The sequence below is a fragment of the Trichomycterus rosablanca genome, chromosome 19, assembly GCF_030014385.1.
Source record: "Trichomycterus rosablanca isolate fTriRos1 chromosome 19, fTriRos1.hap1, whole genome shotgun sequence".
Taxonomy (NCBI): domain Eukaryota; kingdom Metazoa; phylum Chordata; class Actinopteri; order Siluriformes; family Trichomycteridae; genus Trichomycterus; species Trichomycterus rosablanca.
The window spans coordinates 8,872,159-8,897,123 of record NC_086006.1 but is presented as its reverse complement, the minus strand read 5'-3'; the positions used below and the strand labels follow the sequence as shown (position 1 = coordinate 8,897,123).

Below are 24,965 nucleotides of genomic sequence, written 5' to 3'. Positions count from 1 at the left end.
TGCCAAACGTCGGTTTCAATGGTGCAAGGAGCGCAAATCTTGGGCTGTGGACAATGTGAAACATGTATTGTTCTCTGATGAGTCCACCTTTACTGTTTTCCCCACATCCGGGAGAGTTACGGTGTGGAGAAGCCCCAAAGAAGCGTACCACCCAGACTGTTGCATGCCCAGAGTGAAGCATGGGGGTGGATCAGTGATGGTTTGGGCTGCCATATCATGGCATTCCCTTGGCCCAATACTTGTGCTAGATGGGCGCGTCACTGCCAAGGACTACCGAACCATTCTGGAGGACCATGTGCATCCAATGGCAGTGCCGTGTATCAGGATGACAATGCACCAATACACACAGCAAGACTGGTGAAAGATTGGTTTGATGAACATGAAAGTGAAGTTGAACATCTCCCATGGCCTGCACATTCACCAGATCTTAATATTATTGAGCCACTTTGGGGTGTTTTGGAGAAGCGAGTCAGGATATATATATATATACATGTGTGTGTTTGTGTGTGTGTGTGTGTGTGTGTGTGTACTGTTCAAATCATCACAGAAAGCAGCGGTGACCAGAACACTGCGTACGTCATAATGGAACCAGCTTGTATAAAAGCAGCGCGCGCGTGCTGAAAGCCTCACTTCACGTTACGTCTGGTCAGAGAGAGCAGCTAACGTGTGTTCACCGCTGAAAATACTGTATCAGTCTGTGAATTTTCTCATTAAGTATTGCGGTAAGTTCCTTCTCTAAGGGAGATACTGAACTTCTCGGTCCGAAAACGCGGCGTTGCCACCGGTCGGTTGGGCGCTATCTAGCGGGCATAATTAGCAGTGCCTGCCGCAGACACGGTTCAGCTAGAGCGGGGTAAACGGACTATGTGGGCGCGGTCTTTAAACGCTGTGTACCTGATTAGCAGATAGAAATGCGCATGTGCAGAGTGCATGGGTGAAAAGGGTTCACTGTAGTCAGGAATCCCCCATCAGTAGAAGACAAATTGACTTTGCTAAATTGGGAGAAAATGCATAAATAAAAATGAATCAATAATTAGTCCTGGTTACATACACACAATATTGTTTCTGATCTATTTTCTTGTTGTTCTTGTTTTATTTTTGCATGTAGAGGATGAAGGTGGTAAGTATGTGGAGACAAATGATCCAGAGGCTGTTTGGTAAGCGCACCAAAGTCCAGTCTTTTCCTGTGAGTAAAAATGTATTTTTCTTTTTCATATTTGACCTACCATTTAAAACTCCCCACTATATTTATTATAATTAATTATAATGCTAATTGTGTTTCTAATACTGTACAGAAGGAGGAGGTGAAGGAGAGTGGTTCAAATGATCTGGATGAGAATAAAGAACAGGAGCACCTGCAGGCAGAAATGAAGGACAGCCACGAAATCATGCTGTCAGTTAACATGATTTTCAAAAAGCATGCAGAGTGCACTGAGAATCTTCTGAGGCAGATGGAAAAACTGAGTGATGTTATTGAGGTATGCAAACACTTTATAAAACACTGTATATAAAATAAACATTTTCTAATTCTAAAAAAGCTCAATAAATCAATGAATAATGTATATTGTATCCTTGTCTTAAAACATACAGAAAACAAGAATGGCTAAGATGGAAGTCAGGCAGGCTTCACAAGTTCTAGAATCTTTCACTCCGTCATCCTCTTTCAGGATCCGGCTTCCAACTATGAAAAAAACCCAGCATTCCTCTGTGGACTCCAGTTTGCACCCTGATAATGAAAAGTCATCCCAAGTCCCCAAGTTAGCATGGGATGCAAATGAAAGCACAGAACCGACCTTTCTGACTGACTTTGAGATGAATGAAATGGAGCTGCAAACTGTCGACGAGTCCACAGAACAGGAAACAGAAAGTCTTGCGATCGAGAACGGTCCAGACGAACCACTTGATGGAAATATACCCAGTCTGGATATAGACTTTCATGCTGAGATGGATAAATGGGTGAAGTTTGAACAGGAGGAGAAGTTGAAGCTAAAAATTAAGATGGCTGAGATGAAGCAGAGAAGGCAGATGGAAGCTAAAGAGCTCAAATTGAAACTGAAGTTTTTGGAGAAGGAGGCCAAGCGTGAAAAGCAGGAGAGCAAAAAGAAGCTCAAGGATCTGGAAAAGGAGGTTAAGAATGAAAAAGCAATGCTTCTCCTTAGGCTGAAAGAGCTAAAGAAGAAAGAGAAGATGGAGAAAAAGGAGGAGTGTGATGAGGACAAGATGGAACAGCACAGGAACGATGGTGATGAGGAAATGGATGAAGTGCAAAACGAAAATGTCCTAAAAATATTTAAAAAGGTTGGATTTGGGAGACGTAAGGCAGTAGTGTAACGTAAGTTTACCACATACAAGCACAACACAAATGAGCTGGTAGGTATAGTCAGTTTTTCTGACTGAGGTGAGATCTAATGCAACGATTACTGACACCTACTTAACCTTTCACTAATAGTTATTGTTTGTGTTTTCATAGGAAACGCCTTGAAGATCGATTGGCAGACATTCAGCCAGACAGACATGCACTGATAAACCTCAATAAAAGCAATGCATTAAAAAACTCACACAATGGCCTCTTTTTTTTTTTTTCTTCTTTAACCTTTGCACCACAGACTGAACTGAGGGTGCAAAATCAGTTTTATATGGTATGTGGACAGAATTTGAGGGGTCAGGGCTGTTCAGAAAATGTATTCTAAAGGTTTTTGATGGCACCTGTCACTTCAGGGGTGTAAGAAGTCAATATTAAATAGATCTTGCCATCATATATTCACTGTTAATTTATTTAATTTAGTTAATTTCCCTAAGGGGATCAATAAAGTCTTATCTTATGATAAAGGTGTGGTTTTGAAATATATACAGTGTATCACAAAAGTGAGTACACCCCTCACATTTCTGCAAATATTTCATTATATCTTTTCATGGGACAACACTATAGACATGAAACTTGGATATAACTTAGAGTAGTCAGTGTACAACTTGTATAGCAGTGTAGATTTACTGTCTTCTGAAAATAACTCAACACACAGCCATTAATGTCTAAATAGCTGGCAACATAAGTGAGTACACCCCACAGTGAACATGTCCAAATTGTGCCCAAATGTGTCGTTGTCCCTCCCTGGTGTCATGTGTCAAGGTCCCAGGTGTAAATGGGGAGCAGGGCTGTTAAATTTGGTGTTTTGGGTACAATTCTCTCATACTGGCCACTGGATATTCAACATGGCACCTCATGGCAAAGAACTCTCTGAGGATGTGAGAAATAGAATTGTTGCTCTCCACAAAGATGGCCTGGGCTATAAGAAGATTGCTAACACCCTGAAACTGAGCTACAGCATGGTGGCCAAGGTCATACAGCAATTTTCCAGGACAGGTTCCACTCGGAACAGGCTTCGCCAGGGTCGACCAAAGAAGTTGAGTCCACGTGTTCGGCGTCATATCCAGAGGTTGGCTTTAAAAAATAGACACATGAGTGCTGCCAGCATTGCTGCAGAGGTTGAAGACGTGGGAGGTCAGCCTGTCAGTGCTCAGACCATACGCCGCACACTGCATCAACTCGGTCTGCATGGTCGTCATCCCAGAAGGAAGCTGACGCACAAGAAAGCCCGCAAACAGTTTGTTGAAAGCAAGCAGTCCAAGAACATGGATTACTGGAATGCCCTGTGGTCTGACGAGACCAAGATAAACTTGTTTGGCTCAGATGGTGTCCAGCATGTATGGCGGCGGCCTGGTGAGAAGTACCAAGACAACTGTATCTTGCCTACAGTCAAGCATGGTGGTGGTAGCATCATGGTCTTGGGCTGCATGAGTGTTGCTGGCACTGGGGAGCTGCAGTTCATTGAGGGAAACATGAATTCCAACATGTACTGTGACATTCTGAAACAGAGCATGATCCCCTCCCTTCGAAAACTGGGCCTCATGGCAGTTTTCCAACAGGATAACGACCCCAAACACAACCTCCAAGATGACAACTGCCTTGCTGAGGAAGCTGAAGGTAAAGGTGATGGACTAAACCCAATTGAGCACCTGTGGCGCATCCTCAAGTGGAAGGTGGAGTTCAAGGTGTCTAACATCCACCAGCTCCGTGATGTCATCATGGAGGAGTGGAAGAGGATTCCAGTAGCAACCTGTGCAGCTCTGGTGAATTCCATGCCCAGGAGGGTTAAGGCAGTGCTGGATAATAATGGTGGTCACACAAAATATTGACACTTTGGGCACAATTTGGACATGTTCACTGTGGGGTGTACTCACTTATGTTGCCAGCCATTTAGACATTAATGGCTGTGTGTTGAGTTATTTTCAGAAGACAGTAAATCTACACTGCTATACAAGTTGTACACTGACTACTCTAAGTTATATCCAAGTTTCATGTCTATAGTGTTGTCCCATGAAAAGATATAATGAAATATTTGCAGAAATGTGAGGGGTGTACTCACTTTTGTGATACACTGTATAATTTGAAATATAACTTAGGGCCCTACTAATTTCATGGAAAAATGTGCTTAATTTCACAAGTGCCACATTTCAAGCAGTCATTAAGTAACATCCATAAAATAAATATTAAAAAAATGAAAGCTACAATAAGGGCTGCACCGTGTCTAAGTGGGTAGCTCTGTCACCTATAGCAAGAAGGTCCTGAGTTCGATCCCCAGGTGGGGAGGTCCGGGTCCTTTCTGTGTGGAGTTTTCATGTTCTCCCTGTGTCTGCATGGGTTTCCTCACACAGTCCAAAGACATGCAAGTGAGGTGAATTGGAGATGCTACATTGTCCATGACTGTGTTCTATATAACCTTGTGTGTAAACTGATGAATCTTGTGTGATGAGTAACAACCGTTCATGTCATGAATGTAACCAAAGTGTAAAACATGACGTTAAAATCCTAATAAACAAACAAATGACACTTAAAACTTTACTGCTATCCATGTCCAGAACTGGCGTTGAATTCTAAGGGTTTGGAACAGGGGTGGCTCGTTCCTTAGGGCGATCAGGCGACGCACCACCAAAGCGCGAAAGCGAAGTAATTTTTCTATCACATCTGTGACTGTTCTGGAGTCTGTCTTGCCTCGGAATATCGTAGTTCAATCAGCGTCCACTGAAAATGACAGTCTGACTGAAAATCGCCCCGGATTGCTCTCATAGACTCTCATTGTAAGGCTCCTTTTTTTGAACTGCAATACATTCTGAATGGCTTCTGGGAGGGCTCGCACTTACAGTGGGGCCAAAAAGTATTTAGTCAGCCACTGATTGTGCAAGTTCTCCTACTTAGAAAGATGAGAGAGGTCTGTAATTTTCATCATAGGTACACTTCAACTATGAGAGACAAAATGAGAAAAAAAAATCCAGGAAATCACATTGTAGGATTTTTAAAGAATTTATTTGTAAATTATGGTGGAAAATAAGTATTTGGTCAATAACAAACAAGCAAGATTTCTGGCTCTCACAGACCTGTAACTTCTTCTTTAAGAAGCTCTTCTGTCCTCCACTCGTTACCTGTATTAATGGCACCTGTTTGACATCGTTATCTGTATAAAAGACACCTGTCTACAGCCTCAAACAGTCAGACTCCAAACTCAACCATGGCCAAGACCAAAGAAAATTGTAGACCTGCACCAGGCTGGGAAGAGTGAATCTACAATAGGCAAGCAGGTTGGTGTGAATAAATCAACTGTGGGAGCAATTGTAAGAAAATGGAAGACATACAAGACCATTGATAATCTCCCTCGATACCGTGGGGTCAAAATGGTCATGAGAACGGTGAGCAAAATATCCCAGAACTACACGGAGGGACCTGATGAATGACCTGCAGAGAGCTGGGACCAAAGTACCAAGGCTACCATCAGTAACACACTATGCCGAGAGGGACTCAAATCCAGCAGTGCCAGCCATGTCCCCCTGCTTAAGCCAGTACATGTCCAGGCCTGTCTGAAGTTTGCCAGAGAGCATATGGACGATCCAGAAGAGGATTGGGAGAATATCATGTGGTCAGATGAAACCAAAATGGAACTTTTTGGTAAAAACTCAACAGAAGAAGAATGCTGAGTAAACACCATACCTACTGTGAAGCATGGGGGTGAAAACATCATGCTTTGGGGCTGTTTTTCTGCAAAGGGGACAGGACGACTGATCCGTGTTAAGGGAAGAATGAACGGGGCCATGTATCGTGAGATTTTAAGTCAAAACCTCCTTCCATCAGTGAGAGCATTGAAGATGGAACGTGGCTGGGTCTTCCAGCATGACAATGATCCCAAACACACTGCTCGGGCAACGAAGGAGTGGCTCCGTAAAAAGCATTTCAAGGTCCTGGAGTGGCCTAGCCAGTCTCCAGACCTCAACCCCAGAGAAAATTTATGGAGTCCGTGTTGCCCAGCGACAGCCCCAAAACATCACTGCTCTAGAGGAGATCTGCATGGAGGAATGGGCCAAAATACCAGCTACAGTGTGTGCAAACCTGGTGAAGACTTACAGGAAACGTTTCACCTCTGTCATTGCCAACAAAGGTTATGTTACAAAGTATTGAGTTGAACTTTTGTTATTGACCAAATACTTATTTTCCACCATAATTTACAAATAAATTCTTTAAAAATCCTACAATGTGATTTCCTGGATTTTTTTTTCTCATTTTGTCTCTCATAGTTGAAGTGTACCTATGATGAAAATTACAGACCTCTCTCATCTTTCTAAGTAGGAGAACCTGCACAATCAGTGGCTGACTAAATACTTTTTGGCCCCACTGTACGTGCTAGCGTCACACGTAACCTGGTGTTGCGATCTCGTCACCATGACTACCATTACCATCGTGTAATCAGAATAAATTTGCAACTTAAGAATTAGGGCCACCCAGACCAAATTTAAACATCAGGCGAGTATCTACAAAAGGGGGAAATCATATAAGTTACAAGTAAATTACAAGTAAGTAATGTAATTTTTAAATTGTGAATTGTGATAGCACTTATTGTATCTCCCCAATTGTTTAATTGTACTTCTTTATTTATTGCACATCAGCCCCGATGCCCCAATCTTTATTCTGGATCTGCTGCACCTAAAATAAAATGCTATCTGATGAAGACTGAATTAAATTGGTAGTGTGAAGGCTTTACTTCATTTTATGATTAATGGTAAAGTTATTTGTGAGGGCAAACTGACAGATGACTTAAGATGTTAATTATTTAAGCTTTATTATGTTTACCCATTGAACGGGTCACCTTGGCCATCATAGCAACAATTGACCCCGCTGAGAGATTTGGCAGGAGCCGCCACTGGTTTGGAATAAAGTAATGTATTTTAAAGAGTTGATTATACACCCTTATATGTGTTTCTCAAATATCATGGACTCAGTACTGGAAATGAATCACTTCACTCCTCTATCTCTTAAGCCAGAAACATGTGAAGACTTGCGTTCACTGACTTTTACAAATTCCTCTCAGTCCTGAATAAATATTTCAACATTTCGAGCCTTTCGCGTCAAAAATATGCAGACTGAACAGTTCAATGAACCGTCTGGCGCTTTTAAGACGAATTGTTCGACATCTTTGTGTAAATGTACACCCTGCAGGACGGTTCCACGCCCAGCTTTGAGAGGAGGAAGGTCTGAGGAACATCTCACATTTCCTCACCTAGACTGAGTGAGTGCACACAGAGGCGCGCGCGCACGAGCAGTGCTGAGCTCGAGCTGCTTCATTCACGTGCTCAGGTGTGGAATGTTTATACAACCGTGAGGAGCGGATAAAGACTGACGTACTGAGGTAAAACTAACTTTTATTACATGATTTACTCCACATTATTTACTTAGTTTGTTGTCTAAGAGGGTCAGAATGAAAGAAATATAGTTTTTAAGTATACCCTGGAGGTGCTTAATCACTTTTTTAAACAATTCACCACGACGCGTTCTGTGTGTGATAGACTCTTCGTTATTTAATGACAGCTGCCAACACAACGTGCCCAGATTCGTGAAGGAATTTTGTTTTATTATTATTTTGGTAAATAAACAGCTTCAATAGTTGTTTTTGTTTACAATGTAGGTTCATATTTGTATGTAAAATGTACCTGTGTTTTTGTCGTGAAGCTTCTAAATGAGGTATTTTAATATTTCCTACAAAAGTTCTTTAAATTCATACCTCTGCAAAATATATATTTTTTAATTAATGTATTATGGGTTTTCTAAAGAACTGCAAACTGCAAAATATAGACACACATGAGCTTAGATAATTAATTTAGGTGTGTAAAATGTGAGGAATGGCTACAGACAGTTACAGACATCTCCATTACCCATATAAATAGGGCTAGTTTGACACTAATCCATTACAGTAGAGTCATTCTATAATTTGGGGTACATTCCATGTCCAATGATAATAATTATATTTATTCTAACTATTTTCTTTAAAAATGTCATATTTTACCTATTAATGGAAAACGTTGTAATATCACAAAACATTATGTGCATCATATGCTTCATTTAGCTTGAAATATGTTTTTTTTATCATTTTAATTCCAATGTATGTTCAAATTAGACATTATTCTGTTCAAGAAATGACATGTGGTCAGCCAGGCAAGGTCTACCACTGAAGTTATGGGTCAAAATAGGGAAATTGTCAACTATGTTACCTGTCAACTAAGTTACCTAGTAGTCTACATCTACTGTCCCTTTAATATAAAATAAAATAATTAATGTTTAAGCTTTGCAAATAGTGGATATGTTACACTAAAGGAATATATTAACTTGAACCACTGATTGTTCTATTGAGAGAGAACATTGTTTTTGTACTTTTTTGGTGATGTGAAATGTACCCCAAATTATAGAATGACCCAGTAATACTTGTTGATCCACAGTTTGCACCCTATGTTGAAAATACCACATATTCCAGGACAGAAATGCTCCAATACAAATGTACAAACAAATCAAGACTAAGTAAGCAACCTCTCCAGACATGAACAGTATTGAAGCTTTTGAATGCTTTTTGATTGCAGACTTTAAAGTAGATCTGTACCATATTTATTCCTCGAAGAACTAGAAGTTACTATGTAGTTACTGGAGTTTTTAAATGCTGTGTCCACTCTATTAGACACTTGTGTGTGCCTTACAGAATCAGAATCAATTCAAAATGCAATAGATTGACCCTAATGGGTTGTAGACACAACTTGGGGATAATTGAAGCAAACATGATGCAGCTAGAGCAAGTGGTCTGAATACCTTTGCATATGGGAGATATCAGGTTTGTAATTTTTGAGTTGATGAGTAAAATGGCAATTATATTTGTTCAAAATCACATTTAATAGACAATCAGTTTTGCAAAAAGTTTGAATACACTGTATATGAATATAAATATTAGGGAAAACCTACGTTCTTGGCTATTTACATTATGTTGTGAGGTTTTAAAATAGATGTCTGCAACATTTTTCACTAAAGAGCAGTTCTGAAAAGATCTCACAGCTTTTAATATTGTATAAACCCTATAATAACCCTAAAATAGAAATTAAGCTTGAACTCAGAGTGAATGAGGTTAAACATAGACTAAAGCAGCAATTTCATTTCATTTTCTCTGTGCTAAAGACTTTCATTTTCCCTGATTATATTATTTAGACATAGAACCTCCCTTAAACAAATCTTAAGACTATAACTGTGTGTAATACTCAATCCTGTGTGAGTAGTTGTAATTTAGCAAAGCACTTGGGTCTTGTAGCAGATTCCATTGTAGCCTTTTTACCTGTAGCTAAAAGACATGTTATTATTATTATTTTTAATATTTTATTTAAGTTTTCAAACAAGATCAACAATGAACAAAAAGATCCACGCTATACATAGATAATGCATTTAGAAAAAAAAAATAGTATATAAATACAAAATATGTATTGTATGGAAAGAAGGTTAAAAAAATAAAATAATTAGATAAATAAATAAATTAATAAAATATATAAATTAATTTAAAAAAATGATAAAAACAAAAAATTTGATTAAAAAATAAAAAATAAACAAATAAATAAATAAAATAAAGTTATGGCCTCTTAAGTACATCCAAATGCAATTGCACCAGAGCACCTCAACCGTACTAGTTGAGCAAAGACATGTTGTTTTTACATGTACGTTACATTTTGTAGTGTTACTTATTTGGGATGATACTGTTTGTTGTGAATCTGTACAAAATAGCACATAATATTGTTAAAATTATTTGCAAATAAACATAAATTGTTTTTGGTTCAATCAGCAGTCCCAAAATAAGTTAAATGGGGTCTAACTGTGCGTAATCAAAGTTTAATTTAATCTCAGTTTAGATTCCGGAACTGTGACATACCTCTATCTCTATTTCCTCGGCAGCTCCCGTTAGGGATCGCCGTCGGATCATGATCCGCATTATTGATTTGGCACAGGTTTGACCCTGGATGCCCTTCCAGACACAACCCTCCCTATTTACCCGGGCTTGGGACTGGCACTACAACGCACTGGTTTATGCATCCTAGCAGCTAGGTACCTATAGGAGAATTCAGTGTCTCCAGTGACTCCAGCCCAACTGTGACATACCTAAACAAGGTCAAAAGTCAATGATGCTATTAGGAAATTTGGGACAAATTCTAAAATATATCAATCAGGGATTGGTTATTAAAATGTACATTTTTCACTTTCTCAGACTTTGAACGCTGGTTTATAGAGGACACTTAGACACTTATAGAGGACACTAGTTTAAAAAAGCAACCAAGAAGCCAAAGGTAATGCCAAAGGACATAAAGAGATCCACAACTTAGGTGGGAAATAATGTGTGTGTTATAAAGCTGGGCTTTATAAAGTTTGCCAAAACACATAAACCTATTGCAAATTTGAAAAATGATTCTTTGGTCTGATGAGACTTTAATGGAACTCTTTTGGCTGGGATGCAAAATGGTACATTTGGCAGAAACCCAGTATATCATCCTGAGAACACCATCCCCGCAGTGAAGCTATGTTGTGGTAGCATCATGTTGTGGGAACGTTTAGCATCAGCAGGGAATGTGGAGAATGGTCAGTGCATGATGGTTTGAGTTAAATGCAGGGCAAACGCAGGGCAAATTACCAGAATTGTGACTGGATAAGTTCTGGGAACAGAACAACGATCCTAAGATCCGATCAAATCAGGAATCTGATTTGACAGAATGTTTAATTCAAAGTCCACAGCTCAATCTGATTTTTTGTTACATCCGATTAGACGGAGCTTAAGCTGAATGAACATGAATTGGGTCTGTATTAACTCAGGGCTCTGCTTTATTATTTAATTAATAATAGTAAAAAATAGTACATAGTATTAATAGTATTAAAAAAATAGTACATAATTCCAATTAAATGCCTTTTAACACCAATAAATGTTAAAAAGTTTAAGGGACCAGATACGTATGCAAGACACTGTACAGTATATTTGAGAATTCGACAGCTTTTAGCTTTGACAGTTAGCTAAAAAGCCAGGTTGCCATTGTTGGGCCCTTGAGCAAGGCCCTTAACCCTCAATTGCTTAGACTGTATACTGTAAGTGGTGGCACGATGGCTAAGTGGGTAGCACTGTCGCCTCACAGCAAGAAGGTCCTGGGTTCGATCCCCAGGCGGGTCGGTTCGGGTCCTTTCTGTGTGGAGTTTGCATTTTCCCCCTATGTCTGTGTGGGTTTCCTCCGGGTGCTCCGGTTTTCTCCCACAGTCCAAAAACATGCAGCCAGGCTAATTGGAGACACTGAATTCTCCTATAGGTACCTAGCTGCTAGGACGCATAAACCAGTGCATTGTAGTGCCGGTCGCAAGCCCAGATAAATAGGGAGGGTTGTGTCAAGGGCATCTGGCGTAAAAACTGTGCCAAATCACAATCTGCCGTCGACCCCTAACGGGAGCCGTAGATAAGAGTTAGCTACTAATATAAAAATGTTGGTTCATTTTCATTTTATCAACTGCTTTATCTTGGTCAGGGTCATAGTTAAACTGGAGGCAGGTTTACCTTGGACAGCATGCCAATTCATTGCCACTTCTCCCCCGTAGACATAGCCAATCATGTCTGTGTAGATCAGACCTGGGCATTGTACGGCCCGCGGGCCACATCCGGCCCGCGAGACATCCCCAACCGGCCCGCGTGTGTGTGAGGTTCGTGGCAATTAAAAATTAGATGTAAATAAATGTACATCAAACATGCAATATAACAGGATTGATTTTGACGAGAGCCCTGTCTTTAAATATCCGTACGTTTCGATTTGCGTATGCGCGTGTGTGCGCGAGTGTATCAGCTTCACTGTAATGCGAACAGAACTGAGTGTGATTGACGGTGGAGTTTTTAACAAGACACGAACTTCTGAATAGTTTATTTACTAAAAGCAGATGTAACGCTGGTTAAGGATCAGAATTTAGGCTCTAAATCTCTGTTGCGGTACTAAACAGAAATACAAGCATATGAACGATGCGGAGCGTCACACCTGAAGCTTCTCTAACTAAACTGCAAAAGCAATAAAGACTGTTTTATAAAGTTTAACACGTCCAGAACTGAAGCAGTCCAGGACCAGCTCAGTGATTTTAAAAATAATATTAAACAATAACAAAGGACTGAAAAACAAATGAGGTAATTAGACTCAAAACAAAATAGTGTAAAGTTTAAAAACCTGCACATTTTGTTCACATTTGTTTTTGCATTTGTTTGTTTAAATAGTAAAATAATGTTGATGTTTTTACTCTGCATACTTCTAATTTTCTAAATGTAACATCAAAACATTAACAGCTTATTAGAACTGTACAATTCACTGCTTTTCATAAAGAGTGGACAGTTGTAGCCTAGTGGTTAAGGTACTGGACTAGTAATCAGAAGGCTGCTGGTTCAAGCCCCACCACTGCCAGGTTGCTGCTGTTGGGCCCTTGAGCAAGTTCCATAACCCTTAATTGCTCAGACTGTATACTGTAACTATTGTAAATCGCTTTGTATAAATGCATCTGATAAATGCTGAAAATGTAATGTAATTGTAAATAAAAAGATAAAATGAATATTGAGCAGAATTAAGTTCACCTTATTGGTACGGCCCTCCACAACAGTCCGAGTTTCTTATGTGGCCCCTTGGAAAATTTAATTGCCCACCCCTGGTGTAGATGCTTGGCTGGCTGATAGCACTGCTGAGATCTGAACCTGGAGATTCAAACCTCACTAATAGCATAATAGACCACTGTTCCATCCCAGCACCCTCTGATACAAAATGTGACTACAAAACTATTGCGCAATATGAAAAATGTACAATTTACAGACCAAGAGCTCTATGTGGCATCTGAGTAACACAGCTTGGAGTTTAACTTGGGCAAATGTTGTTCAATCTAGGCGACAGGATGACATGTGGGGTCTTCTAAAACTCAGAAAGGAGTCACTGAACATTATATATTATATATGACATAATATGGAGTTTAAATCAAAACTGCATTAATTAATTAGCTCAGGTTATTAATTCAATGTTCAGCCCATCTCACTACTTGTAATCTTTAAATATAGCTAACATTTTGTTCATCACACACTCCTTTACACTGGGGAAAAAATAGGGAGTGGGGTTATGATAGTCACAGACATTGTAGCCTTTATAATGCGTTCACTGACCAAAAGATGTTAAAAACCCTGCCGTAGACTTTAACAGTAGGCTTACAGACACTTTGTATTTAATGTCATGTAATTACAAACACACATACATACTGTTTTATAGGTTTTAACAGCTGTTTGGTTCACAAGCCTCTTGTCTTGTCATTAACTTCAATAGCCTGCTAATGAATGGTGCCGCTCTTCTGTGTGATGTGGTTTTCTCATGTGAACACGGTGACTGTACCTCCATATCTCTTGTTTCACCAGGCTTTTATTTATATTCCATCTTTTTGTCCCCATGAGACCAGTTACAAGCTAGTTTCACACCGCATGAATGACTGAGTGTATACTATGAGGCGCTCGTGTACCGTAAATCTGGTGGAATTTCATGTAAGCGTTTAGCGTTTATGCTTTTATCCAAAGTGACATTTTGACATTTACTGCATTTAGCAGACCCTGCTGGTTTCCCTACGATCCCAAATCAGTACTTTAAAGCATTAACATGCCCCTTGATCTTGTTTTGATAAACTCTGTTGTAATAACAGTTTTGACCTATTAAATCATGCAGGCCTTAATGCTGGGTAATCTTTTTTATTGAAATCTTTTACAGGGCCTGTGGTGACCCGTGGTTCTCCTCCTCTCACCGCCTCTCCCTTCTGTCTTTATCCAATGGCAGCCATTGTTTGGTTAATTCTCCTAATGCTGGCCTCGGAGGCTCATACCCAAGGTATCAAACTACCCTTTCATCTCAAACCTGAACCTATTTTCAAATATTATATATGTTTACCAAGTGGGGGATAAAAGCCTCATGATACTTATTTGTTATTATTATTCACTTTAAATGTCTACTTAGTTACGATATGATTCAGTACACATGCATATCACATCACATTTTTTGTCAAGATGCAATAGCCTGGAGACAACACAGCGGTTCTATAATTACACTAAAGCTTGTTTCCTATTTGATGAAATATGTGAAGCCTTAAGTATTGCCCCTGGAGTGATAATTCAGACAGTTTGGTATCACATTTAGGCGTATAAATACTGAAAAAAATTCACATATGTACAGGGGCAATGTGATATGTTAATATACACTGATCAGCCATAACATTAAAACCACCTCATTGTTTCTACACTCACTGTCCATTTTATCAGCTCCACTTACCATATAGAAGCACTTTGTAGTTCTACAATTACTGACTGTAGTCCAGCCTGCTTTCACTCTGTTCTTCAATGGTCAGGACCCCCACAGGACCACCACAGAGCAGGTATTATTTGGATGGTGGATGATTCTCAGCACTGCAGTGACACTGACATGGTGGTGGTGTGTTAGTGTGTGTTGTGCTGGTATGAGTGGATCAGACACAGCAGCGCTGCTGGAGTTTTTAAATACCGTGTCCACTCTCTGTCCACTCTATTAGACACTCCTACCTAGTTGGTTCACCTTGTAGATGTAAAGTCAGAGACGATCGCTCATCTATTGCTGCTGTTTGAGTTGATCATCTTCTAGACCTTCATCAGTGGTCACAGGACGCTGCCCACAGGGCGCTGTTGGCTGGATATTTTTGGTTGGTGGACTATTCTCAGTCCAGCAGTGACAGTGAGGTGTTTAAAAACTCATACCAGTACAACACACACTAACACACCACCACCATGTCAGTGTCACTGCAGTGCTGAGATCATCCACCACCCAAATAATACCTACTCTGTGGGGGTCCTGATCATTGAAGAACAGCATGAAAGGGGGTTAACAAAGCATGCAGATAAACAGATGGACTACAGTCAGTAATTGTAGAACTACAAAGTGCTTCTATATGGTAAGTGGAGCTGATAAAATGGACAGTGAGTGTAGAAACAAGGAGGTGGTTTTAATGTTATATCTCCATAAGTTTAAGAAAATTATATACATAAAAAAGCTTACTCATTAACACTTAGCTTACCTGCAGTCACTGGGAACAATGCAGTAACACACCCCAGATAAGACCCCTGCCCATTGTTTGGACTTAAACAGCCAATTAAACCCTCCACAAGCCCCAGAACGGACAATAGCACCCCTGGGGAGTTAAACCCTGGATCCCAGCGGTAGTTCGCTTGGGTAATTTACCCCTCTGCCACCAGTAAATTCAAATCCGGATTTCATCAGTGATGTGCTCGTATCGAGTGCCTAAATATTTTAACAAATTCACTGCAAATGAATTGACTAGTATTTTATTTTATGCGACCAGTAAGTACACACGATTGTATATTGTTTTGTTGTGTCTTTGACTTTGTTTTTGAAGTGAGGGGTTTTCTGAGTAAAAGAAAAAGCTCTTTACATTCCAAGATCTAACATAAAATACATATTTAGTCAAAAATACTGTCTGCCATGCCCCGGGCTTGGTACACAGATGTGTGTTCTCTGTGCTTGTCAGTCATGTTTATATGTATGAATAGTGATAGCTCAGTGGTTAAGGTACTGGACTAGTAAACAGAAGGTTGCCGGTTCAAGCCACGCCACCATTAAGTTGCCACTGTTGGGTTCCTGAGCAAGGCCCTTAACCCTCAATTGCTCATCGTGTTCAGCTCATTGTGTAAGTCGCTTTGGATGAAAGCGTCTGCTAAATGCTGTAAAATGTAAATGAATGCATTTTCTTGGGGGCATACCTTGAGGGAAACCAAAAAGGGAGTAGATGGATTAAACCTCTTAATTTTGGGTTGAAGATGGGTAAAAAGAAGGTATTACTGCTAGCTAGTCTATGCCTGCTTATGGTGGAACTTGAAATCTGGCATTTAACTGAAAAAGGCTGTGTTTCAAACCACAGTCTTTTCTAAATAGTATATGAAATACCATATAGAATAAATACTATACTAAGTGCCGGTGCTTTAGAACACCTCAGAGAGAAATGAATTAAATGCTGAGCCAATGCAGAACCAGCATTTCATTTGTGTAATGTTTAGTGTAAGTTGTTCTTTTAATGATTCATTTTCATGTTTTACTACCACTTTATCTTGGTCAAGATGGGTCCAGTTAACCTGAGAATCACTGAGCTCAATGCAGTAACACACCTCAGACAGGACGGCAATCCATCTCGAGGCCTTGGTCATCCCCCTCGGACTTCCAATTATGTCTGTATGATTAGCTGCTGGGGATTCGAACCCTCAAGCTCTTCACCACCTGAGAGCCTTTGTTGTTTTTTTGTGTTTTAATTAACTTCTCATTATGACCACTGACAAGTGAAGTGAATAACACTGAATATCTCTTTATCACGGCACCTGTTCGTGGGTGGGATATATTAGGCAGCCAGTGAACATTTGATTTTTAAGTTGTGTGTTATGTGTTAGAAGCAGGAAAAATGGGCAAGCGCAAGGATTCCAGCGAGTTTGACAAGGGCCAAATTGTGATGGCTAGACGACTGGGTCAGAGCATCTCCAAAACTGTAGCTCTTGTTGGATGTTCCCGGTCTGCAGTAGTCAGTATCTATCAAAAGTGGTCCGAGGAAGGAACAGTGGTAAACCAGCAACAGGGTCATGGGCGGCAAAGGCTCACTGATGCACGTGGGGAGCAAAGGCTGGCCCGTGTGGTTCGATCCACACAGACGAGATACTGTAGCTCAAATTGCTGAAGAAGTTAATGCTGGTTCTGACAGAAAGGTGTCACAATACACAGTGCATCACAGTTTGTTGCGTATGGGGCAGCAAAAGGGGGACCAACACAATATTAGGAAGGTGGTCATAATATACTATATATATAATATGTGTGCATTAAAAGGAATACCCACATTTTTCAGCTCCTGGATCTTTCAAGTATTAGACCTAGTAGCATTTAGGTACTTCACATTAAAGACTGAAGAGTTTTCTGAATATTGGTTTGAATACTGCATGGATAATTACACACAACACAATCTTAATTAAAGGACCTGAGTTTAATCTTGTACTTAGCCCCATTAACTCCCATATTGTTTCTGTCTGTGACATTGGCTTGTTAACTAGTTAGTTCAGTGGCTGTGTTTTTGGGCCAATATAGTACACTATGCGACTGAAAGTATATCCATACCTGACCATGAGCGGATCCGGCATTCCATTTCAAAACGACAGATATTAAGTTGGATTTGGATAAGAATGTCGTGATCAGCATTCTAGTTCATCTTGATGGCATTTGTTGGGGTTGAAGTCAAGGCTCTGTGCAGACTACTGGACTTTTTCCATTCCAAACTATAAAACCAGGTCTTTATGGGCCATGTTTTTGTACTGGATAGCAGTCATGCAGGAACAGGAAATTCCCCTTCCCAAACAGCTGACAAAACTTTTAAAGCATATCATTGGTTTAATATTATTGACTCAGTGCATTTTAGTAATGGGTGTGGCAGAGACACCTTTTGGCCAGCAGTGTATCTGATGAGTTGCCCGTTATTATTGACACCCAGACTCTCCCTCCCGCCTGCCAAATAAAGGCATTACATTAGGCTAATGTAAATTAACAATGCATTCAAGCTACTGGGGTCAATGCACTACGGTCTGTATTTGGATCTCACGTCACATGCCCAGTACTAACCTTTTACCCCTGAAAACGGATTTCCTGTGCCCCTGGTTTCTCAGTGCCCTTGTGGGACAGTATAGGGCCCGCTTTGAGAGAGCCAGGACAGCTGGAACAGCGAGAGCGAAACAGAGACGTGACTCTGAAAGGGCAGGATTGTTGGGAGGCAGCTTGTGGAAATTATGCAGATCAGTCAAAGACAAGGGCAGAGTTGAGACGGGATTGTCTGAGGGAGGAAAATAGAAGAGAACGGCGCTCTGGACGCCCGTCGGTTTTTTACAGCCTCTCTGTGGAGAGCCAAACAAAAGGCATTGATATGGTGCTGCTCTGAATTTCTTTGATCTGGAGGAATCTCCTCTGAGCCTCACCCCCAGTTCCACACTCTGTGACCCATTTTCCTGAGCATTTTTGACACTTACAGACTTGTTTTTGTCCTCAAGCGGTCTGTGTGTGCAGGAACACTGATATATTTCACTGCTGTATATAATGACTCACGTGTGATGATGCATACTGGACCACTTTTAACACATTGTCACCTACGTCTTTTTGTCCTCAGGCCGTTTAAAGCTGACCGTGTTATCTGAAGATCGGCTCCAGATGAAGTGGAAAGAGGCCGAGGGGCCAGTGCAGGGTTACAAGGTCAGAGTGCGGTCAATCTCAGGTGAGAAGCCTTGGGCGAAGCTTCTGGGTAGAACAGCATCTGAGAGTCTACTGTCTTTCTGACATGAATCAGTGCAAATGATATTGATAAATTAACTGGTCTGAATGTTTTGGTGGAGGGTGTAAACAATCCTCAAAAAGAAAATCATTCAGGGATGATGGGAATTGGTTAATTAGCATGTAGTTGGCAGAGCAAATTTACTTGGTAATTTGTGTTAGATGCTGGTCACACTAATCAGCACACTAGATGACCAAAAGCATATAGACATCCTTCTTATTTAGTAAGTTCTGCTGTTTCATTTACACCCATTGTTAATCAGTATGGACCTAAAATTAACAGGAAAATGTGCTTAATTTCACGGACCTTCGCAGATTTTCAAAGAAAAGTATAAATAGAATTTTGACACCCCCCCCCTGCAGCCACAGAATCAGTTGGGAGTATTCCAAACTCAGTTGCACAAGTGTTGTTTTTAGCTGCTTTACACTTCAACATCTTGGACATTTTGTATAACCGATTGCTAGTGTAACCGAGCGTCTTTAGAGTGTTACGACCCAGGCCGTAACACTTATTTGTAAATCGATAGGGAAATAATGCTTTTAATAGACCAGTTTTTCAAACTGTAACTAAACGGAAACCGAAAGAGACGGACAACACCAAAAGTGTGTGAACGGTTTTATTATAATAAGTGCAAATATTTACAGGAGGTGAGGAGAAGTGATTATCGATGACTATTTAGAATTGCTTTCTACTATATACACCATACAACGCACACAGACGGATGACAGGACAGGCTTACACACTCGAATGCTGACAGGAACACAAATATACAACAATCAACAAACGACGCAACACAATTCACAAGAGCCGAAGTCAGTCTCCACTCTTGAAGCATAAGCCCCTTTTCTTTTACAGCATCCGCTGCGGTGATTGGCGATACCGCTGCCAAAACGCAACAATCGATTTGCTGTCCTCCTCTGGGCATTTTTCCTGGACAGAGATGATGGCACCAAAAACGCACGAGTGTGCGAATACTATTAATTTGCTGCGTTAATGTGAATACTATTAATTTGCTGCCTATACAATGCAGAGTAACAAGAGTTTGCTGAGTTTATAAAGAAAGAAAGAAACTGTACATAGACAAACTATCAGGAGCATAATACTTACTGGAGATGATCACGTGTGTAGAGAAGCACACTTTTCCATTGATTATGAAATCCCCAAAGGAACAAAATGCGCTTAATATGTAAACACATGCATCAAACACTGTCAGCACACTACACCACAGAAAAGTCTGTTACACTAACTTAATTGCCGTAGGATCGCTAGGACATCCTTATTTTTCATATTGCGCCTCATATTTCATATGCTACGTGAATGAAAAACGTTAAATCATTAAACACAAACCTTACAGTTTGGATTTCACATCAAATTACATCATATTACATGGGGAAATGGCATTGGGGGGGTTTGGAATTTCTATGCCAGGTTCAAAAAACAGGGTTTGGCAAGTTCAGTGTGGATAGATTCCAGTGGCCAGCTCAAAGTTCTGACATCTACCCTAATTAAATTTCTATTCCAACATTAGTGCCTGACCTTTCAAGTACATTTTATTGAGCAAACCTCCTGTGAAACTGTGAATACTGTCCATACACTTCTGATTAGATTTTGATCATGCAAAAGGAATCTCAGTGTTCAGCCTACGTTTATGTTTACTTTCTTTCTTTTGGTAAAAAAGGTTTTAGGTTCTTTTAGATTCCCCACATTGCTAGGGCACAGGGTCACAGATCACCGAGGGTCACAGAATTTTTATGGCTTTACTGGAGGGGGTTACACAGGTATGTGTAAAGTTATGTTGATATTAAGCCCCTAGGCGAGCCACATTTTGAAATGAGCTTGTTTACTCTGTGCTATACATTCTAACAGTAGTTCTTGGGATTTAATGTGCCATGTTACACAGTTTGAAGTACTGTATTTTGCTGCAGGGTACTGTCAGCTCTTCCATTTGATTTACGTGATACATACAACATTATGAGAAAGGTATCTGAAGAACATAAAGTGTGCACCTTTTTACAACTGTTTTGTCGGGTTCTGATGCCCATAGTCTTAAACCAAAAGGCAGGTGCTGTAACCTTGTTTTACTTTTTCCTTCCTTAGTGTAAACCAATTTTCTTCCCTTATGTTAGAACTCAACAAGATTGGGTTGTACGAGGGAGGGGTTACACATTCTGGAGTGAAGATAGGCACAGATCCAACTACCTCCATTATACCTGTTCTGCTGTCTCTTCTCTTTTATGCTGCTTTTCTTTCATCGTGCCTCTGTGCCCCTCTGTTCCTTATCTTATATTGTCTTATCGTCCATATGCTTCTCTGAACGGTGTGAGGTGTGTTTCAGTGTTCAGAAACCTACCACAAAATCTTTTATAAGGATGAATATATTGGAAAAGCTAAAGATTGGCTTTTTATTTATTTTTGCTGTTTACGTATTTATTTTTGCTGAATAGATTTGATTTAAATAGCTGAAAATAGTAAGATAATAAATTGCACTGAAGGTGAAACATCTGCATGCTGCTTTGAGCAATTGTGAGTAGATTACCCATTTGAACTTAGTCACAGTGTACAAACATTGTCAAAAACCAATCAGTTTGCGAGGAAAAACAGATAAGACTAAGGACTAAGATCATGAGAACGGTTAGTGGAACAGCAATCGAGCACGGCACGCCAGCTACATGATCCACCACTGTGCCACAACACACTCACTTGTTGATTTTAGAATGTACTCTTTAGATTTAGAGAGGTGTCTAAGTTAAGAAAGAGAATGCAAAACCAGACATCTGTCTTACTGGCTGTTTCGAGCACAATGCAAAGACTCAGCACTGGGTTGAATTCAGAGCCGGTTTATGCAGTGCAAAAAAGATCAGAAAATCTCTAAAATATTATGTTTTTTTGTGCTATTTGATTTAACTCCCTGTCATTGGATTAATTTTTTCCAGACATTCCTCAACCAGAGCTGATGCTGACCACAACACGGGGCCGGGCAACCGTCGCGGGACTAGACTCCACACAAGAGTACCTACTGCAGGTGTTGATGCTCAATGGGACCATGGAGAAACTCATTGCTAAGAGACGCTTCACCAGTAAGAGACCTGGGTTAGAGGGTTTGATTAGACTAAAAAATTATAGTAGGTTTCAAAGCAACTGTGGTATGCACAAATGTGATGATGGGAATGACTGAACAGACAAGACAAGGACCAGTTTGAACAGTAATGAAGTAGCTTTGGGATTAATTTCTAGCCTATCCAGGTTCTGCACTGTCTATGGCATCTCTTTCTCCCCTTTTAGCGCATCCAATTGTTCAATTAGCATCGTGCTTCCTCTCTGTCTATGCCGAACCCTGCCCTGACGGAGGTGATTGAAGCTAACCCGTATCCCCTCCGAAACACGAGCAGCAGCCAGATGCATCTTTGCCACCCACACATTGACGAGTTTGGCGCCACCTAGCGTTGCATGCGGAGAGACACACCCTAAGGGCACCCTCTCCCATCTCTGTGTAAGCGCCTCCAATCAGCCGGCAGAGAACGCAATCGCATTCTGACAGAGAGAGACCCGCATCCGGTTCTTTGTCCCACCCCCCACATGAGCAACCGGCCAATCGTTGCTCATATAGCCACTCAGCTTCGAACCGGTAAAGCAAGGCTGGATTCGATACCACGCTCTCAGAATCCAGCCCTGGTTGCAGCGCGTTTCTTTTTACCGCTGCGCCACCTGAGCGGCTTTGTCTATGGCATCTCTAATATACCACATTTTCTCTCATAAGCAACCTTCTTGAAGTTATGGTGCTTTTGAGACCTATTAATACCTTCATATAACTTTGTGAGCTCATTTTGACATGTTTTAACACATTTGTGGTTATATTTGTGTTTATTCGGAGCATTAATTCAATCAGACTCACAGGATGGATAAAGTATGCAAACACTGATAGATGGCTGGTGCATACAGGTGCATTGATTTATTAAGTGATTTAGTCATTTCTGAAATTAAACGCTCCAAAAACAACATGATCCACACCATGCATAATGAAGATTCGTTCATTACCAAAGCCTGCTGATCTTATTGGTTAAAAGTAAAAAGAACCAGGCACTCAGGTGGCACAGTGGTCTATTATGCTTGACCACCATTTTTTGTTTCAAAATTCTCTACACATTCTCTATTGGGGACAGGTCAGGACTGCAGGCAGGCCAGTCCACTACCTGTACCCTTTTCTTCCGCAGCCATGCATTTGTAATGTGTAAATAAAAATGCATGGACATCCCTGGAAAAGATGTTGCTCTAAGATCTCAATGTACATTTCTGCGTTAATGCTGCATCACAGAAGTGTAAATGACCTTTGCCAAGGGCACTGACACCGCCCCATACCATGACAGACCCTGGCATGGTTCTTTCCGTCTTTGGTCCGGAGCACACTGCATCCATTTTTTCCAAAAAAAGACCTAGAATGCTGATTCATCTGACCACATACACGTTTTCACTGTGTGATGGTCCATCCTAGATGCCTCTGAGCCCAGAGAAGTCGATGCCGCTTCAGGACATGGTTAACACAAGGCTTCTTTTTTTGCACAGTAAAGTCTTAAGTGGCATTTGTTCATGTAACTCCGTATTGTAGTGCTTGACCTTGGCCTTTATGCACTGAAATTCCTCCCAATTCCTTGAATAGTGTAATGATATTATGCACTGTAGAGGGAGAAATATGCAAATTCTTTCCAATCTTTCTTTGAGGTACATTGTTTTTAAACATTTCAATTATTTTCTCACACATTTGTAGACAAACTGGAGATCCTCTGATCATCTTTGCTCATTAAAGACTCCTTTCCTGGATGCTGCTTTTGTACCAAACCATGATTACAATCACCTGTTTGGAATCACATCATTATTTAGTTTTTTCTCCTCATTACTAGCCCTAAATTGCCCCCGTCCCAACTTTTTCTGGAATGTGTTGCAGGCCTGAAATGCATGAATGGAGGTATATTAACAAATGAAATGAAGTTGAGCAGATAAAACAAGAAATATCTTGGGTTTAAATAGTCTACCATTAAATAAAAGTCAAAATGTAAGGAACATTGCATTTTTTGGGGTTGTATTCTTCCAACTACCTCAACAGTGTAGCATATAGAAGCATAATTAACACAATATACCCAGCCCATATTTAACACTTGGCAAAGTGGGTTTGTTCAGTAAATGCTGCATAATTCTTTACCTGCTTAACAAGTCCTAGCAAGTCAATTAAAACCTCAGGAGTTCTGTAAGTTTTGTATTTCCAAATTATTAGACATTTTTGCAGTATTAAAATGGTCTTCTCTTTCTAATGCTCTGCCAGTCATCACCCCGTGTCCACTTTTTTTCTTGTGCTGCCTATATAATTGGAATAAATCTGACAACACCATAATTTCAGTGTGCTGATATGGGACAGTAGTGCCTGGGAATTTTAAGACGCCTGCGAGGCTTTTTAGGCCTGTCAATGCAATATCCGCTTTCAGCACCACATCATGTATAACATACATCAACCTCAACATAGGCTACATATGTACATTGGTATGTACACACACACACACACACACATTACACAAACTACACATTCTACTACAAAGGATCTGTCTGTAATTGATGGTGTAAGGGGCCCGAATCTTGCAAAATTGCAGTTTCTCCTTAAAAAGTATTATGTGTAGAGAAGACTATAATTTTCTAAGTATAACTTGCTTAAGAAGCCATGAAATACAAACCCAGTTTCGAAAAAGTTGGGACAGCAGGTAAATTGCCATTAAAAGCAAAAAGCAGTGAGTTGTAAAATTATTTATGGGGATTTAAATAAAAAAAACATTGCCTTAATTTATTGATTTAATTTAATTTATGCTAGTTCCTTGAAACACATTTTTTAAAAAGTTGGGACAGGGGCATAGTAAGACCAAGAAGGTTTTGAAATGACTACAAACACCTGTTTTGGAACTTATGATTGACAATTTGGGGCAGCACGGTGGCTCAGTGGGTAGCACTGTCGCCTCACAGCAAGAAGGTCCTGGATTCGATCCCCTGGTGGAGTGGTTCGGGTCCTTTCTGTGTGGAGTTTGCATGTTCTCCCCGTGTCTGTGTGGGTTTCCTCCGGGAGCTCCGGTTTCCTCTCACAGTCCAAGCAAGAGCTCCCGGAGGAAGCCCATACAGACACGGGGAGAACGTACAAACTCCACACAGAAAGGACCCGGACCACTCC

The 24,965-nt window shown here is 40.4% G+C and overlaps 2 protein-coding genes across 3 annotated transcripts in view; both read left to right on the top strand.

Annotated features, from left to right (window-relative positions):
• Nucleotides 1-24,965, top strand: part of LOC134333471 (solute carrier family 35 member C2-like) — a 64,296-nt gene that overhangs the window by 12,942 nt on the left and 26,389 nt on the right. Inside the window, exons 10-14 of the mRNA XM_063015457.1 lie at nt 4,260-4,280; nt 13,284-13,298; nt 14,209-14,259; nt 18,602-18,706; nt 21,697-21,840. Of these exons, the coding sequence (XP_062871527.1) occupies nt 4,260-4,280; nt 13,284-13,298; nt 14,209-14,259; nt 18,602-18,706; nt 21,697-21,840 (336 nt within the window). The remainder of the gene's footprint in view (nt 1-4,259; nt 4,281-13,283; nt 13,299-14,208; nt 14,260-18,601; nt 18,707-21,696; nt 21,841-24,965) is intronic.
• LOC134333644 (DNA ligase 1-like) lies at nt 629-2,563 on the top strand. 2 transcript variants are annotated; one of them, XM_063015741.1, is made up of 5 exons: nt 629-722; nt 1,109-1,186; nt 1,296-1,478; nt 1,591-2,370; nt 2,471-2,563. In XM_063015741.1, exons 2-4 carry the CDS (start codon nt 1,112-1,114, stop codon nt 2,329-2,331), a joined length of 999 nt encoding a protein of 332 aa, XP_062871811.1. In that variant the 5' UTR covers nt 629-722; nt 1,109-1,111; the 3' UTR covers nt 2,332-2,370; nt 2,471-2,563. The 2 variants fall into 2 exon arrangements, with proteins under 2 accessions (XP_062871811.1, XP_062871810.1); XM_063015740.1 differs by having other exon boundaries at nt 630-722; nt 1,591-2,332.

Bases quoted from the DNA above. Each gene is read 5' to 3' on its own strand.
- LOC134333644 (XM_063015741.1), top strand. From the start codon at position 1,112: ATGAAGGTGGTAAGTATGTGGAGACAAATGATCCAGAGGCTGTTTGGT. The intron at 1,187-1,295 runs GTGAGTAAAAAT...AATACTGTACAG, and splicing joins CCAAAGTCCAGTCTTTTCCT to AAGGAGGAGGTGAAGGAGAG. The intron at 1,479-1,590 runs GTATGCAAACAC...TAAAACATACAG, and splicing joins AACTGAGTGATGTTATTGAG to AAAACAAGAATGGCTAAGAT.